This window comes from Gracilinanus agilis, chromosome 1 (genome assembly GCF_016433145.1).
Source record: "Gracilinanus agilis isolate LMUSP501 chromosome 1, AgileGrace, whole genome shotgun sequence".
Classification (NCBI taxonomy): Eukaryota; Metazoa; Chordata; class Mammalia; order Didelphimorphia; family Didelphidae; genus Gracilinanus; species Gracilinanus agilis.
This window is the reverse complement of record NC_058130.1, coordinates 516,321,671-516,340,157: the sequence shown is the minus strand read 5'-3', so window position 1 is coordinate 516,340,157 and position 18,487 is coordinate 516,321,671. Positions and strand designations below refer to the sequence as shown.

Sequence of the window (18,487 nt, the reverse complement as noted above, 5' to 3'; positions counted from 1 at the left end):
CATACGTGTTTGTGTGTTTTGTCTATGTACACGTGCATATGTATAAAGCATCACCAAAATTTCTGTATGAATGTCCTGGTGGTGTATAACCTGAGATTGATTTGAAATAAGAATGAATCCAAAATTAAAAACTAGTAAGAGGTGATTCTCTTCAGTTAGTTCAGATACTTAATATCATAGTTGTAACTACATGATTTCCTCAAATATCACGTTATTTAATATTGCATTCTCAAATCTCTTATAACTCCAAAACTTCAGAATAAAGTTGAATGAATGTCAAACCAAAAGATAGACTGAGTAGAAGTAGAGAAATGCATTCATTTATAAATGAAATAAGCCTGACAGAGTGTTCTTCTAGAATAATAAGAATCTAAGAAATGTTGTTCTATTGTGCTTTTCCCATGCGCCACTTCATAGGAAAAATATTAATATTTATGATATGTCTAATGGAGAAAAGCTATTTTCTTTAAAATGTCAGTAGCATATCAACATAATAGATGCTACTTCACAGTATGGTTTCTTTCTTATAAAATGTTAGCACATATTTGAAAAGCAAACTAGGACAACCCAGAAAGTAGTTTTTGACCAAAATCTTTTGAGACTGAAAATTTTAGTAACTGAGTTAAAAGAATTAGCCAAGCTTCCGCTTTGAAATAAAGCATTATTTAGTTCAGGATTAAAGTTGAGTAAATCCATATTAATTATTTTTGGTAGATCTAGAAAGAAATAAGTTGGAAGGGGTTTTATAATGGTGCAAGAGAATACAGTATTTTAAAATATACTCTTGAACTTTTAAAATATACTCTTGGTTTAAGGTGCCAGGGTTCACACTGGACTGCCTAATATAATGCCTTTATATTTTCAGACTCTGGCAAAGTGAATGGCAGGTCAACCTCAGTCAGGATCACACAGGTTCAAGTCCCACCTCTGATATATTGGTTGTGTGACCTTGAGCAAGTCACTTGTGTACTTTCAGACCTCTAGAAAATTCTCTAAGACTATAAGTTACAAATCCATTATTAATCTATATTGATATAAAAGTGTTTCTTTAACTGGGAAATCCCTGCACTGATGAAATCACAGGTCCAAACAAATAAAAAATTCAGGCCTATTGCTATATTATTAGAATTATAAGCATAGATTCAGATTTTGAAGGGACCTTAGATATCATTGAGTCAGGCCTTAATAATTTGGTAATATCACATAAAATTTACATTTAATAGAATATTCTGGAACAGCTAGGTGGTGTAGTAAATGGAGCACTGAGCACGAAGTCAGGAAGATTCATATTCTTCTTGAGTTTAAATCCAGCTTCAGACTCTTATTAGCTGTGTGGCCCTAGGCAAGTCACTTAACTCGGTTTGCCCCAGTTTCTTCATCTAAAAAAAATTAAATGGAAAAGGAAATGACAACCTAATTTTTATTTTTTTGTTTTTGCCAAGAAAACTTCAATTGAGGTCACAAAAGAGTCAGACATAACTGAAAAATACCTCAACAACAGAACATTTTACTCAATTCTTCATGAAGACTTGACAACTAGCTTTTAAAAAATCTTTTTTGTTATATTAATCCACCTTATTTTAAAATAAAATTTAAATGATTCCAAGTGTCAAACATAATCAAGGATTCCTATTGCAGATTTACTGATCCAATATTACAGCATTTGGAAAATGGGCTGGATACCTGTGGAGGAACACAGTATAATGTGACTCATTATTACAGATTCAGGATTTGGGGAGCAAATTCCCATCTCGAGGCTATCTAGCAAAACTTGATCTGACAGAGAGAAAATAGATACTAATCTGTCTCCTGACATTGCTATCCTTATGGGATTCTAATGTATATAAATGGCCCTGATTCTCATGTTATCTTTATGTAACCAACAGATATAGTAATTTAATCAACTACTGGATAGTTATTCACAATTATTCATTGATATTTATTAGACTACAAACATTTATAAGATATTCCAGTGGAAGATTATAAGCAGTATTACCTCGTAAAACAACACAAAGCAATAGAATGAAAAAAAAGAATGAAAAAAAAGAATGAAAAAAAATCTTAGAAAGTTTGGCATGAGACAAAGCTAAAGACATGGCAATGTGGTTCAATAGTGGATTACATGCATTCCATGTAGGAGGCCTGAGTTCAGTCCCCAACATCTCTATGATTTGCTTTCAAGTAAGCCTACATTTCCAAATTATTTTGCATTATTCCCTTGTTCATATTGGACCTTCCAACCAAACCAACCTATTCGCACTTCTCTGAATTAAGTATTTCATATCCTACCTCTTAGCTATTGCCCAAGTAAGGGTTGCCAAGGGTGGCACAGTGAATAATATTCTAGGTTTGGAGACAAGAAAACCTGAATTCTAATCCTGACCCAAATATTTGCTAATGGTGTTATCTTGAACAAGTCACTTAATATCTCTCAGCCCATTTTTTTCACCTATAAAATGAGGGAGGGGGATAAGGAGGATAAGTTGGATTTGATAGTCTCTAAGGTCCCTTCTAGTTCTAAGTTTATGGTTCAATAATCCTCGGAGCTTTCCAAAAAGCATCAATATAATACGTGTATAAGCCAGTGGAATTGCTTGTCAGTTCCAGGAGGGGTAAGGGAAGTGGGAAGGACAGAACACAAATCATGTAATCTTAGAAAAATACTTTAAAATAATAATTTTTTAAAAGAGGGAGAGAAAAAAAGAGCCAGAGGAAGAACTCTTTGATTTTGGATGAGTTTCTCAAAGAAAGTTTATGGAAACTTCCCATGAGACTCATTCCGGGGATGAAGAATGGTCTAATTTCATGCTACTGATACCTGTTACATATTGACAAAAATAAAGAGATATCCAATGGGGAAAAAAAGCATCAATAGTTGAAATTGGTAGGATTTTCACTGAAAATGAGAAAAAAAATTGTCAATATTTTTATAAAGTTGTCTCTGTTCTTAGTGACAGAGACAAATGATCACTTGTCAAATACCATATTGGGTATTTGGAGGTATGGATTGAACCATATGGCTGAGTTCCCTTTTTACCCTGAAATTTTGTGATTTTGTGTCTTTTCTCTTTTTTTTCTTAAAAACTCTTACCTTCCATCTTAGAATCAATGTATATTGATTCCAAGGCAGAAGAGTGGTAAGGACTAGGTAGTGGGCATTAAGTGACTTGCCCAGGGTCACACAGTGAGGAAGTATCTGAGGCTAGATTTGAACCCATGACCTCCCATCTCCAGGTCTGGCTCTTAATCCACTGCATTTACCCAGCTGCACCCTGTATATCTTTTCATAAAGACATAATCTGAAGATCCACAGCATTTAAATCTTATGTCCTAATCCCTGATACCTGCAAAAATAAAAATAAAAAATAAAATTGTGACTCAAAAAAACAAGATCAAGAAGAAAGGCTAGACCAGATCAGTTACCACAAAGACAAAAAATGTTATGACCAACACAATGTTAAAGCATTTGGGATGATTTTTCATGATATCTCTATGAAGGAAAAATATCTAAAAAATTTTAAAAAAGAATTCATTCATATCCCACCTCTTGTCCATTGCCTAAGTGTGAACTCTTCCCTATGTGCTTCTTTCCCAAGGTTCCTCTAAGAACTGTTAGCTTTCTTCATGGCTAAACTCAGGTGCAATCTCCTCCTCAGACTTCCCTCACCAACCCAAATCTCTTCTCAAACCACCACTGCCACAGGCACCACCACAGCCACTGCCACTAGCACTGCTACCTCCATTTCTAAACACTTTTCTTTTGCCTCTAATTATCTCATACTTACTTACCAGTAAGTATAGTATCCTTCCAGGAGAATATAAGCTCTGGGGTCAGCTTTTCATTTTTGTCTTTGTCTTCTGGCTGCTTAATACCTAGTTGGTATTTAATAAATGTTTAACTGAATTGAATGGGACCCAGACTTGGACAGGAAAAAGAAAGAAGATGGAATTGCAGATGAAATGTCGAGTACTTAACTTAGTCAAAGCAGACCCTTAGGGCAAAAAAATGCCTATTTTTAACATTTATGTTTTCTTGGTGGTATTTGTATGGTAGCAAATTTGGAACATAATCATCTCCAAAAATAAAAAGTATTTTTTATTTTTTTATTTTTATTTTTAAATTTTTTATTATATATGTTTTATTATTTTATTTTTAAATTTTATTATTAAAGAAGAATACATAAATATGATGGGCATAAGTAAGAAATGGCATGAAATTGTGTATACACATGTAGAGATGGAGAGAGAGAAACAGAGACACAGAAAGACAGAGAGAAGAACAGAGAGAGATGAAAAGACAGAGACAGAAAATACTGAGAAATGTATGGATGGAAAAGGCAGGCCAGTAGATGGTGAGTAGAAGTGATAACAGCTGGGATGGCCCAAGTGCTACCCTGGTGCCTACAAAATATAAAAAGACTTAGAGGAATACCTCCAAGGCATTCTTCTTCTTCTCTATGGGAGAGCCTAGGCAATAACCACACCAGTTGAAAAAGCAAGGCTAGTTTTCAGTGGGCTCTGATGGAAGGCAATGTTGTGCTGACGAGGTCACACATCCATTGATGTTTCAGGGCATGCCGAGTGGACTACCATCCTTACAAAGGGAGAATGCACTGAATTTTTAATGACCACAAGAGCCAAACAAACCAGAAGATGTTAGAGATTCAGTAAAAAGCTATTTAGGTGTATAAAATATTTAATTTTGGTATTTTATTCTTTGTAACACTCATAATATGGAAGACCTTTTGGAGACCTTGTCTTATTTATCTTCACATATTCTCAACCCAAGCCCCCGCCCCACTGCCCTGTACAGAAGTCTTGAATAAATATTTGTCGAATTGAATAATTGAGTAATTTCCTTTTCCCTCTATCTCAAACGTAGCCTTCTTCTTTGTACATATACTCACTATCTTTTAATGAGACTCAAGCCATCATTGTTCTCTTTCCTCTCCTTTGCCACCTACATATGTGTCACCCAGTTCTGTTTCTTTCTCAGCAATATTTCTCAAATCCACCTCTTCCACCTAATTCCCACTGACACAATCTAGTTGAAAACCTTTCAGCTGTTCTTATTGCCTCTAGCCTCTTTCCCCATTACCCTACACAGAAGAATCAGAAAGAAGAGAGTGGGTGATGAGGACAAGGGATCATGAGATCAGGTTGCTTTTTGCTAGAAACCTAGTACTGAAGAAAATAAGATAAGGCAATAGCTAGAGGGAAACAGAAGAATCAAGGGAAGTTTTGTTTCTGTTTTGCTTTTTTTTAAGGATGAGTTTGACCTGGGCATATTTTATCAAGGTGGAGAAAAGCCCACAAAGAGGACATGCTTAAACATGCAAAAGCAGGAATGATTATTGGAGCAAGTTCTGGAGAAGCCAGAAGGGATTGGGAACTAAAAGGGCACAGTGAGAGGAAGTAGACAGCAAGTAATAGGGATACCTCTTCTGTAAACAGAGGCAAGAAGAATGGGCAGTGATGCTGAGAAATAAGAGATGAAGGAGCTCTTGCTGAACAGTCTTAATTATCTCAATGACACAGATCATCATTTACTTTAAATGTAAGGTGGGGGTGTATAGTTGGGTATTTAAGGAGAAATGACAAGGACAAGAAAGACTGCTTTCTGTATATTCCCTTGCAGCAGCTTGATTTTTTTCTTTCTTTCTTTAATTCAAAGATATTTTATTTTCCTAATTATATGTAATAACAATTTTCAACATATGTTTTCCAAAATTACAAGATCCAAGTCGTCTCTCTTTCTCTTCCCTTCCCCTGTTCATAGATGGTAAGCAGTTTGATCTGGGCCATACATGTATTATCATGCAAAACACACTTCCATATTGGTCATTGCTGTAAGAGCACACTCCTACATGACCAAAACCCCAAAGAAAAACCATAAATAAACTGATGTGAAAGATAGTATACTTTGATCTGCATCCCACTCCAATAGTTCTTTCTCTGGAGGTGGATAACATTCCTCATCATAAATCCTTCAGGATTGTCCCAGATCATTGCACTGATGAGAATAACTAGATCTTTCACAGTTGATCATCATACTATGACTGGAACGATTTCTTGACTGTAGTCTTCATTCTTTTCTTTCATTACTTGTCCCTGCCCAGCAAAGTTACAGAGGAAATAGAATTGCTAAAAAGCAACATGTATAGGGGCAGCTGGGTAGCTCAGTGGATTGAGAGCCAGGCCTAGAGACGGGAGGTCCTAGGTTCAAATCTGGCCTCAGACACTTCCCAGCTGTGTGACCCTGGCCAAGTCGCTTGACCCCCATTGCCTATTTAAAAAAAAAAAAAAAAAAGAAGCAGCATGTACATCTTCACAATTTGGCAAATATATTAGAAACACAAGACAGACATTATTTCTTTTTATTTGACCAATCCTATTGCTGAGAAATAAAAAAAATCTGATGACAGGCAGGCACTCATTCCTCAGGAATAAAAACTAAGGCTCTTTTTGTCACTGTAAGTCAGTAAAAACTTCATTGTTTAGAATCACGGTATCTCACAGTGGGAAATGGAGATTCTAAGTACTGTTTAGGTTATAAGGAACTGTAGTCATATACCTGGAAAAGCATTCATTCTATGACATACCTCCAAAGCCTTTTTTGAAGATCTCCACTGTGGGGAGCCCATTATTTCCCAAAACGGCTTTAATTTTAGACAACTTGGAAACTTTTCCTTATATCAAGCCTAAATTTGCCTCTTTGTCATTTCTCCCTCATTTCTCCTAGTTCTAAACTCTGTGGTCAAGCAGAATGCATCTAATCTTTCATCCCCATGTTGTTGATCAGTCATTTCAGTTGTGTCCAAATCTTCATGTTTTCTTGGCAACTGGAGTGATTTGTCATTTCCTTTTCCAGCTCATTTTACAGATGAAAAAACTGAGGCAAAGAGGGTTAAATGATGCTCCAAGGGTCATACAGCTAAGCCTAGATTTGAACTTGATTTGAATTAGATTTGAATCTTCCTGACTCCAGGGTAGGCACTCTATCCACTGTGCCCACAACCTAGCCTCCCTCTTCACCACAACAGCCCTTCAAAGACTTAAAAACAGCTTTTGCTTCTCCAGGCCAAACATCCCCAGTTTCTTCAACTGATCCTCAGTCAAAATGATATCAATTTTCTAAACAGTCTAAATAAACAAAAACCATCTTACCAGCCATTCAGCTCAATTCAATCATTCACATGCAGGTAGATATCAAGTTTTAATCACTTGAATGGCAAAATAACTCAGTTTTTATGAAAGTTAAAAATCTGGTTTGATTTAATCCTAATTCCATATCCATACCAATTTTATGGTCTGAGAATTCAGCCCAGGCTCTAAAAAGGATCGCTCTTTAATTTTCAAATTAATCTGTTTTCTAAACAACTATCTTTGGGTAGCATAAAATTAAAAAAAAATCAAATAACTGAAATTAAATTTACTATCATGGCCTTCATTTATGGAGGAAACTTCTTTGAAAAATACAAAGTTCTTGGCAAGGAAAAATTATGAACAGAAATAGGTTACCAACTGAGATATAGGATCCAAAATTTTCACATAAAATGAAGAATATAATGAGGCCCATTTTTAAAAGTCCCATATTTTATTATGCATTTACCAGGTGGTGAGTGGTGCCACCCATAGAGAATCCCACTGCTATCTTGTTCATTGCCAGAAAGGGAGCAAAGTCCTCCTTTAGAGTAGGTGTATCCATATCAGAGGACCTGTCTGCTAGGAAAGACTACTTTTGCTGTGGGAAATTCTAGACTACTAGGATCTTCCCCCTTAACCAAAGGCAGTAACAAGTTTGAAGTACTATTGTTCTCTACAATCAACATTGCCATGAATTCCACCAATACTTCAGTATTTAACGCAAACCCTTACCCTCAGTAGGTAACTTAATAAATGTTTCTTGCACTGGAAGACCTAGTCCTAATGGATGATTATTAAACCTACCATTTTATTTTGTGGGGTGGACCCATTCTTAGTTCATCTTTGTTACCTAACTCATAGCAGGAATTGGGATTATATTTACTTACATTCTAGTAAATCAAAAATTCATTCACCATGACATAAGAATCTTCTGAGATATTTCTCCTTAGATTTCAGAGAAATAGAGGATAATTTACCCATGTACATATATCACCATTGCTTGTAAAAACCCTAAGTCCCAACAGCTACTGTTGCTCCTGTGTGTTTAAGTATATATCCAAGAGTACGTATGCATGAGAGTGTACACATGCACACACACACACACACACACACACACACACACACACACACACACCAATAAACAATTCTCTAGCAACTCTGTCCTAATCTCAAGTAATCCTTCTCCCCATAACCCAAGTCTACCCATCCCCTGGGCCAAGGTTTTTCTGAAGACCAAACTAATAAATTTAAAACAGTTAAGAGTATGATAACAAATTTAAATCTACCCCAAAATAAAGACTAGCAGAATAGTAAATATAGTTACATGTGTTAAATCTTAAGGGTGAAAGTCATGATTCATGAAGATATTCTTTTGGATGATGCCATGAAAATATATTGTCTTAGTAGCAATAGAACAACTTTGCAAGGAAAATTATTGTTCTGATATAATGGAGACTTAAACATCTTGTACCATTGAAAACTTTCTCATTTATTGGGTATTTCTGTTTCCAAAAATTATTCTCTAAAGGAATTTAATCATTCTTGGAAAGAAAATAGTGATTCAAGTAGGAGGAGATGGTTAGGAGAGGAATCTGTGGGACTGAAACTGGCATCATTTGGTATAGTGGAAGGAAGAAGGAAAAAGGAAGGCAAAGAAGTGTGAGCATATGCCACCAACATGAGTCTGAGACTTCTCGAGGCTCTGATGATTTCAAATTTAATCCTAGATATCATTGATAATCTCCCTCTTTTTTTTTCTTCTTCTCCCTTTACTTTACTAATCCTCAACCTCTCATTTCTCAATCAAGAGAATATTGTTTGTTTAAAAATCTAGGACTTAACATTCACTGAAGCAAAATTTGTCATGCTGAAGAGTGTGTCACTAGACCTAGTCAGAACTCTGAAACCATATGCTCATGTAATTGTATTTTGGCTTCCTACTCTCCATTTTCTTTTTCCTGTATAAATAGTGAATAGACATCCAAGTAAAGATTGAGAACAAAATACAATCTCTGTTTCCTCATGCAGACATGCTGCAGTAAATGAACCTTGCTTAAAATAAAATACTCTAACAAATGACTGCATGGAAAGATAATTCCAAAGCTTAAGTATTAGATTTATTACAGGTTACTACATAGTTGCAATTCAACCCTTTGGGAATTCTGTATTGGTCCCTTCTGCTTTTCTCTCTACTTTTTCTTTTTGTTTTAATTCACTGAGCAGTTTTATATTCTACTGTGTAAAAGAAGAACTCATGAAATATTGATGCTAAAGGAAACATACCAATCAGTCAGATGCCTTTATACCTTTCCTTTTATCCACCACCATCTCAGAAAATTTCCTTGTTCTGCTTATATAAGAATAAAAAATCAAGAGCTCTTGCATTTTAATAAGGACAGAACAGAAAATACTTTAGTATACACATAAAATAACTTTGTTAGGACACTAAGAGCTTTTAGGTCAATTCTCTAACAATCGTAATATTTATCAATTAAATATGGTGAAAATAGGCTGGAATCATTTTCTATGATCTGTAAGATAAATTAATCTATATATAATACATAGATATATCTAGTAACCTATATAATCTATAATATAAACTAATATGATAACATAGTAGGGAGAAATAAAAATATATTTAGATGAAAAGGTTCATTTCTGAACTACATAAAAATAAGGAACAACACACTGACTTAACTGGAGGCAATACTATGAAGTAGATGGTATTCTGAACTTGGAATTTGGAAGACCTGAATTCAAGTCCTTACTCTGCAACATATTAATTAGTTGTGTGACTATGGGCAGGTCACTCCGTCCATGTGTTATAAGGAACTCCACAGGATGTATCTACAAAACCACAGAAGCCATCTCCCTGCTATTCAGATTTTTTTCTAATGTACCAGGCTACTCCTTAAAGGATGTTTAAGGCAGACCCTTTACTGCACTTTTGGTGACATTTCAACCATACTGGAAAGGAATTAGAATTATGTTAAGAAAGGAACTAAATATTCTACAAAGAGGACAATGCAAAAAAGAAAGGTCTCATCCTCTCCAAAATATTTATAGCAGAAGAACTAGAAATAATGTTTAGGAGGACCCCAATCCTCACTGATTTGGTATCTGCTGATTCAGTTACCCATAGTTAACCATGTAAAAACAAATGGATTTAAGTGAGACAAAGCTGTATGAATTCATCAGCTCACTCTCTCTTTCCGAGTGATCAGTGTCTACTGGTATGATAAAAGTCAAAATGACTGGTAATGGCCCAGGAACCAACAGGGTGAATGACATTGGCAACTTTGAGATTTGACTAAGCTCTAGGCTCTCCATAGCCCCCATTTCAGTCTCCCTTCATGGCTGTTGGAGCAAATTGTTCTCATCTGCCCATTTCTTGGGAGAAGTCTTCACATGCTTGGGTAGACAACCCCCTAACTCACCCACAGGTTTGTGGCCCATTAATTACCCTTAACCTGGTTTAGCCACCTGCTGAGGTTTACTAGGATGTGGCTGCTGTAATGCTACAGCTTTGTGAAGCCACAGATAAGAGCTGGGTGAGAAGTGGACACCAAAGGTGGATATGTAGCCCTGAAAAAGGCTTGGCAAGCCCTCACAACCAGAGGTCTTCATCCTCCTTGAACACCCATACACCCCAAGAAAGAGTATAGTACTACATAATAATGTACAAAGTATTTTATTATCACTATGTTTAATGTTGGTATTGTCTTAGTGTGTGCTTATCAATTAAACTTTATTCTATGTATGTATGAACCAGAAAATCGTATTATATACAAGGATATCAGGTATTCACTTTTATCCACAGTTTCAGCCATCCTATTTCAGGAGCCTACTATATATGTCCATTATCTGAGGTATAGCTAAAGAATTTGGTCTGTGAATGTAATGGAATATCCCCATACTATAAGAAGTAATGAATATGATGAACACATAAAAGCATAGGAAGACAAATAGTATATGAACTTATACAAAGTGAAGTAAGCAGAAGCAGGAACACTACTGTTTCATTGTTATAATTATAATAGTTACCTTTTAAATAACACCTGCTATAGGCCAGGAACTGTGCTACAGTTTTTTACAAATCCCTCATTTCATCCTTACAATAGTGTCTGAGGCCAGATTTGAAGTCAGGTCTTCCCCATTCCAGGCTTAGCATTCTACCCCTTAGCCACCTAGCTTCCTCTAAAAAACAATATACACAATAACTACAACAACGTGAATGGAAAGTTACAATTATTCAATTGATCCTACAGTGTTATTAAAGTTGTACATTTTGTTAATGCTAAGTTGCCATTTTAATCTAGTCTGCCTAGAGAAAGAAAAATCCAGGCCATTTTTTGAAGAAGAGGAGAAATTTTGTTTGGAGACCTGAAGTTCTTTTATAGATAGTACTAAAAATAATTGTATGGATACAGGTTTATTTGAATTTGACATGTGAACATGTTGTTCCTTACAGTCTTACTGTTAGGAACCAAGAAGATGAAAGAGCAAGGAGGGCTTCCCATGAACTCAGAGCAGAAGGACTTCCAACCTGTGAAGAAAGGTAAACATCTAACATTTAGAAAGGCTGTACTAAAGTACCAGAAATACTCACAAGAGTCTAGTTGCGGCATACAAAAACTAGAAATTACATTATTCCTTTTTAACTTTTTAAATGTTTAAAATTCAATTTTAATTAATTTTCTATTTCAAATTTTCTCCTTCCCATCACTGCCTCCCTAACTCACTGAGAAAGCAAGAAACCTGTTATGAATATGTATAATCATGCAAAACACATTCCTGAATTAACTATGTTCCTCTCCTCATCCCTACTCCCCAAAAAGCTTCAGTCTACCCTCTGAGGCCATCACCTGCCTATCTAGAGATTTTTGTTGCTCGTTGTTCAATTGTTTCATTCGTATCCAACTCTGCATGACCCCATTTGTGGTTTTCATGAAAAAGACACTGGAGAGGCCTGCCATTTTCTTCTCCAACTCATTTTATAGATGAGGAAACTGAGGCAAAGTTAAGAGTCTTGTCCAGTGTCACACCACTAGTAAGTGACTGAGGTTAGATTTGAACTTAAGATGAGTCTTCCTGACTCCAGCCCCAGTACTCTATCCCCTGTGCCACCCAACTGCACATTTTATCATGAGTCCTCTAGAACTGTGGTTGGTTCCATTGCATTGTTCAAAATTCCTGTTCTTTGATTCTACAGTATAATTGATATTGTTCTCCTGGTTCCTTTTACTTAACCTTACATCAGTTTATGCAAATCTCAGGTTTTCTGAAACCTCTCACTTCATAATTTTTTACAAAATTATATTATTCCATCACACACATATCATCACTTGTTCAGCCATTCCCCAATTGATGGCCCTTCAGTATTCATTTCACCATAAAAAGAGCTGCTATAAATATTTTTGTACATATAAATTCTCTTCCTCTTTCTTTGAACTCTTTGATGTATAGACATAGTGTTGGTATTGCTGGGTCAAAGGGCTTATGCAAAGTTTAATAGCTTTTGGGATATAGTTCAAATTGCTTTCCAGAATGGTTGGAGTAGTTTCCAGTTCCATGAACAGTCTATCAATGTATCTGTTATTCCATAGCTCCTCCAGCAGTTACCATTTTCCTTTTTTTCAATTTTGCCAGTCTGAAGGGTGTGAGGTGATACCTCAAAAGTAGTTTTAATTTTCATTTCTTTCATTATTAGTGACTTAGAACATTTTTTTAGAATCACTACTGATAGCTTGGATTTCTTCCTCTGAAAACTGTGCCTTCAGATCCTTTGACCATTTAACAATTGAGGAATGGATTTTATTCTAATAAATTTGACTCAGTTCCCTATTTAGAAATAAAATCTTTATCAGGGAAACTTTTTGCAAAGATTCACACAAACACACACACTCCCCACCACCAATTTCCAATCTTTCTTCTAATTTTAGCTATATTGTTTTGTTTGTGTGAAAACATTTTAAGTTTATGCAATCAAATTTGTTCATTTTACTTTGTATGAACATCTCTGTCATTTGATTGGTCATGAACTCTTCCCACATCTCTAGTTCTGACAGGTAATTTCTTCCATGCTGCTCCAATTTGTTTATGATGTCATTCTTTATTCATTTGGAATTTGTTTGGTACACAACATGACATATTGATACCTAGCTTTTGCTAAATTGCTTTCCAATTTTCCCATTTTCTTTAAAGAGTGAGATCTTGCTCCAATAGCTAAATTTATCAAATACTAGACCACTTTACTCATTTTCTTCTATATATTGTTCCACTGATCAGTTTCCTAATTTCCTATCCAGAACCAAATTATTTTAATGATTATGATTTTACATTATGGTTTAAATTCTGGTACTTCCAGATTCCATTCCTTCCTGCGTTATATATTTTTAAAATTCTCTTAGTGCTCTTCAACTTTTGTCCTGCAAGATAAATTATTATTTTTTCTAGCTCTACAAGTAATATTTTTGTAGTCTGGTTTGGATGCCAGGTTGGTATGGCACTGCATAAACAAATTAATTTAGGCAGTATTATCATTTTTATTATATCGGTTGAGCTTTACCATGAGCAATTATATTTCTCCAATTATTTAGAACTATATGGATATAAAGTTTTGTAAATGTGTTCACATAGCTCCTATGCGTATCAGGGCAGGTAGACTCCAAAGTATTTTAAACTATCTGTAGTTATTTTAAATGGAATTTCACTTTAAATCTCTTGCTAGGTTTTTTGGTAATATCAGAAATGCTAGTGATTTTGTAGGTTTCATTTACATTCTACAACTTTGATTAAAATTGTTTATTGTTTTGATTATTTTTATTTTACGTGTATCTTTTTTTTTAAAATGTGTTTCTTGTAAACAACGTATTGCTTGGTTTGAGTTTTTAATCCATTTCGCTATCCATTTCTGTTTTATGGATAAATTCATCCCATTTGCATTCAAATTTATAATTATTAGATGTGCTATTTCCCTCCATTATATTGTTCTTCACTGTTTTTCCTTCTTTGTCATTCTTTTAATCTTATTCCTCCTCGGATATTTTCTTCTAACCACTACATCCTTAATCCTCACTCCTTCAGTCTCACCCTGATTTCAACTGCACCCTCTTCTGAGATTCCCTCCCTTTTCTTCTACCCTTAACCTCCTAGTTGTTAATATATTTACCCTTTATGAGTCCTTCCTTTATCTCTCTCTTACCCTCTTATTTGTTAATATAAATGACCTCTATTATTCTCTCTCTTGTCTCATCCCCTTGCCCTTTTTCCTCATCTATGTGCCCTTCTAAGATTCCCTTTTTTAATCATTAGCCTTCAACTCTCCTTAAAAGTTAAGAAAAAATTTACCCTTCTATATATCTGTATTATTTCCTCTTTTACCCAGATCCAGTGAGGATAAGGTAATAACATTACCATCTCTCTATTTTCTTCATTGTAACATTTTTTCATTATTGTTTTTTATATGGGATGATTATTCCAATTTATCTTTCTCCATCCAATTTTACTTAATTTTTTAATTCATCCTATTATATCTAATTCAACATTGAAGCTTCTATCTCCTTCAAATGCTCCTTCAAACCATCCAATTAATTATATCATTCTTAAAGTTTAAACATATCATTTTGCCATATGAGAAGTAAACATTTTGACTGTATAAAATCCTTTATAATTGGTCTTTCATGTTATCTTTATATGTTTCTTCTGCATATCAAATTTTCTTTTTTTTTTGGCTTTTTTTTTTTTAAACCCTTATACTTCGGTGTATTGTCTCATAGGTGGAAGAGTGGTAAGGGTGGGCAATGGGGGTCAAATGACTTGCCCAGGGTCACACAGCTGGGAAGTGGCTGAGGCCGGGTTTGAACCTAGGACCTCCTGTCTCTAGGCCTGACTCTCACTCCACTGAGCTACCCAGCTACCCCCTGCATATCAAATTTTCTATTCTAATCTGGTCTTCAAGAATATTTGAAAATCTCTTCTTTTTTAAACAACCATTTCTTTTCTTGCATGACGACTCTGCTTTGCTTCGTAAGTTATTTTTGGTTGTAAACCCAGATCCTTTGCTCTTCAAAATGTTGTATTGCATGTCCTTTGTTGTTTTAATATAGAAGCTGCTAAATCTTGTGTTATCCTTATTGTATTTCCACAGTATTTAAATTATTTCTTTTTAGTTGCTTGTAGTCATCTCTATTTAATCTGGGAGTTAAAAATCTTAGCTATAATGTTCCTGTGAATTTTCCTGTAGGGATCTGTTAATAGGTAGTGAAGGATGAATTCTTTCAAGTTCTACTTTAACTTCTAATTCCAAAGCTTCAGGGCAATTTTCTTTAATAATTTCTTCAAGGATAGTATTTTAACCCTTTTTAAAAAATCATAACTTTCAGGTAGCTCAAGAATTCTTATATTGTTTCTTCCTAATAAGTTTTCCAGGTCAGTTGCTTTTGTAATAAGATGTTTCCTGTCTCCTTCCATTTTAAAAATTTAGTTTTATTATTTCTTGTTGTCATAAAAAATTATCAGCTTCCTCTTTCCCAATTCTAATTTTTAATGAACTATTTTTCTTGATGACTTTTTGAATTTCTTTTTCCAATTGGTTGAGCTTTCTTTGATAAGTTTATAAATTTTCTTGCATTGTTTTTATTTTTTCTAATTTTTCCTCAATCTCTTTCATTTGGTTTTTAAATCCGTTTAAACTCTTCCAAGAACTCTTTTTGGGCTTGTGTCCATTTTACATTCTTCTTTAAAGTTTTAGACATGGATGCTTTAATTGCACTATCTTCTGAATTTTAACTCTGATACTTTTTATTTCCAAAGAAGTTATCTGTGATTACACATTTATTTTTGCTCATTCATTTCTTATTGTTAACATCCTATTTCCTAATTGTCAATTTTATGCAAGTGTCAGGTTCTTCTCCCTTTGTGTGAAAGATAATGTCTCAAGGTTTAATTTTGTTATTGTTGTTGTTATTATTTCCTGAGCTCTGAAGGTGCCTGATCTTTTGGTTCTTTTAATTTCTATATTGCAGTGTCCCCAGCAATGCTATCACTGTCAACACTTTTACCCCCAGGCAGTTTCTTCAGAGACTGTAAGCAAGTTCTTACCCCTTTATCCTGGAGCCACAATCATGGGATAATGTCTCAAAGTTTAGTTTGTTGCTGTTGTGGTTATTTCCTGAGCTCTCTTGATCCTTGATCTCTTGATTCTTTTAATTTTTATATTTCAGAGCCTCCGATAACACTTATCACTTTCAACACTCTTACCTGCTATAGTTTCTTTAGAATCTGTAAGATTCTTCTTACCCCTCTGTCCTGGAGCAGTAATCAGGAACTCCATCCTCCCAGGGTTCACTCACTTGTATGTATTTGTTCCTCCTCTTCTGTAGCCACAGTTTTATACAATAGCTAGTCAGTGTATGAGAGCTCCACAGTCTTCTCTCAGTCAGGTTCTGAAGATGAGGTTGTGTGGCCTACACAGCTGCCTCCAGGTCCTGTGGACTGTTTATTTGGTCATTGATTTTTAATCTTTGCTTTTATTGGATTTTATTTATTTTTATATATTGATATTGACTATAATTTATTGCATTATATTCAGTAAGAGATGCATTTAATATTTCTTCTCTTCTCCATTTATTTGCAAGGTTTTTATGTCTAAATACATAGTCAATTTTTGTGAAGGTGCCATATACAGCTGAGAATAAGTAAACTCCTTTCAATTCCCATTCAATATTCTCCAAAGATCTATTATATATAACTATTCTAAAATTCTATCCTACCTCTTTTTTATTTTTATTTTTTGATTAGAGTTATCTTGGTCTGAGGGGGAGTAGAGGTCCTCCACTATTATAGTTTTACTCTCTATTTCCTCCTATAATCCATTTGACTTTCCCTTAAAGAATTTAAATGTTATCCTATTTGTTATATATATGTTTAGTGTTAATATTAATTCATGTTTGTGGTATCTCTTAGCAAATGTAGTTTCCTTATTTATTGCTTTTAATTTGGGCCTATTTTTGCTTTTGCTTGTTCTGAGATCATGATTTTTACCCCTGCTTTTTAAAAATTCAGCCACAGTCTCACATTGTAATTCTGTGTGTATCTTTCTGTTTCAAGCATGTTTTTTTATAAACAATGTATTGTTGGATTATGGTTTATAATCCTCTTCTGTTTTATGGATGAGTTCATTCCATTCACATTGACAGTTATAATGACTAACTTTTTATTTCTCTCCATTTTATTCTCTCATACATTTTCATTTTATCTTTCCTGACCCTCTTTAAGAGGTTGTTTTGCTTCTGACTACACCCAATCTTAATCTACCTTGCATTTCATTCTCCCTTCTTCCTTTAATCCCTTTACTCCCCTTCCCTGTGAGTGAAATAGAATTCTAATCCCAACTCTGCATGTGTGTAAATTTGTGTGTGTGTTCTTCCCTCCTGTTACCAGTTAGATGAGAATGACACTCAAATGTTGCCTGTTCCTCTCTATTCCCTCTTCCTTGCTGTATAGACTTCTACTTGCTCACCTCATCTATGTGACGTAATTTTCCCCATTCTTCCTTTCCTTTCTTCTCTCTTCCAGGATATTCCTGTTCCCTAAACTTTTCATCCTTCTTCTAAGATTATCAAAACATAACAGAATCATTCCCAGGGCTTTATTAGTCTAATTAGATTCCTTATATGACCTTTGATGCTGATGGAATTCTAAGATACTGCATATGTCATCTCTCCACATAAGAATGTAAATAGTTTACCCCTATCTAATCTCTTATAATCACTCTCTGTGCTTTTCTTTTTTCCTATGTCTGTATGTCAAATTTTCTACTTAGCTCTGATTTTTCATCAGGAATTCTTAAAAGTCCTCTAACTCACTAAAGATCCACTTTTTTCCCTGAGGGATATATTTAGTTTTGTAGAATACATTATTCTTGGTTATAAGCCTAGTTCTTTTACTTTCTCCATTATTTTATTTCAACAGGGCAGCTAGGTAGCTCAATGGACAGAGAGAGCCTGGCCTAGAGACAGGAGGTCCTGGGTTCAAATGTGACCTCAGATACTTCCTAGTTGTCTGACTCTGGGCAAGTCACTCAACCCCAAAGGCCTATCTCTTACTGCTCTTCTGCCTTGGGACCAATATTTAATATTAATTCTAAAACAGAAGGTAAGGGTTTAACAATAATTATACAAATATGTGTACATATATATGTATTTTCCTCCGAAGCTATCTGTTCCTTCAAATTGATGACTACTAAATTTCATATCATCCTGATTGCAGTATTTTTAATTTTACTTGAGAGGTCTAGATTGTGGCTATAATATTCCTGGGAGTTTTCATTTTTTTTTTT

The 18,487-nt window shown here is 34.7% G+C and overlaps 1 protein-coding gene across 1 annotated transcript in view; it reads left to right on the top strand.

The window, feature by feature from the left end:
* RGS20 (regulator of G protein signaling 20) overlaps positions 1 to 18,487 on the top strand; it is a 147,088-nt gene that overhangs the window by 112,221 nt on the left and 16,380 nt on the right. Inside the window, exon 4 of the mRNA XM_044658016.1 lies at positions 11,618 to 11,704. Coding sequence (XP_044513951.1) covers positions 11,618 to 11,704 — 87 coding nt within the window. The remainder of the gene's footprint in view (positions 1 to 11,617; positions 11,705 to 18,487) is intronic.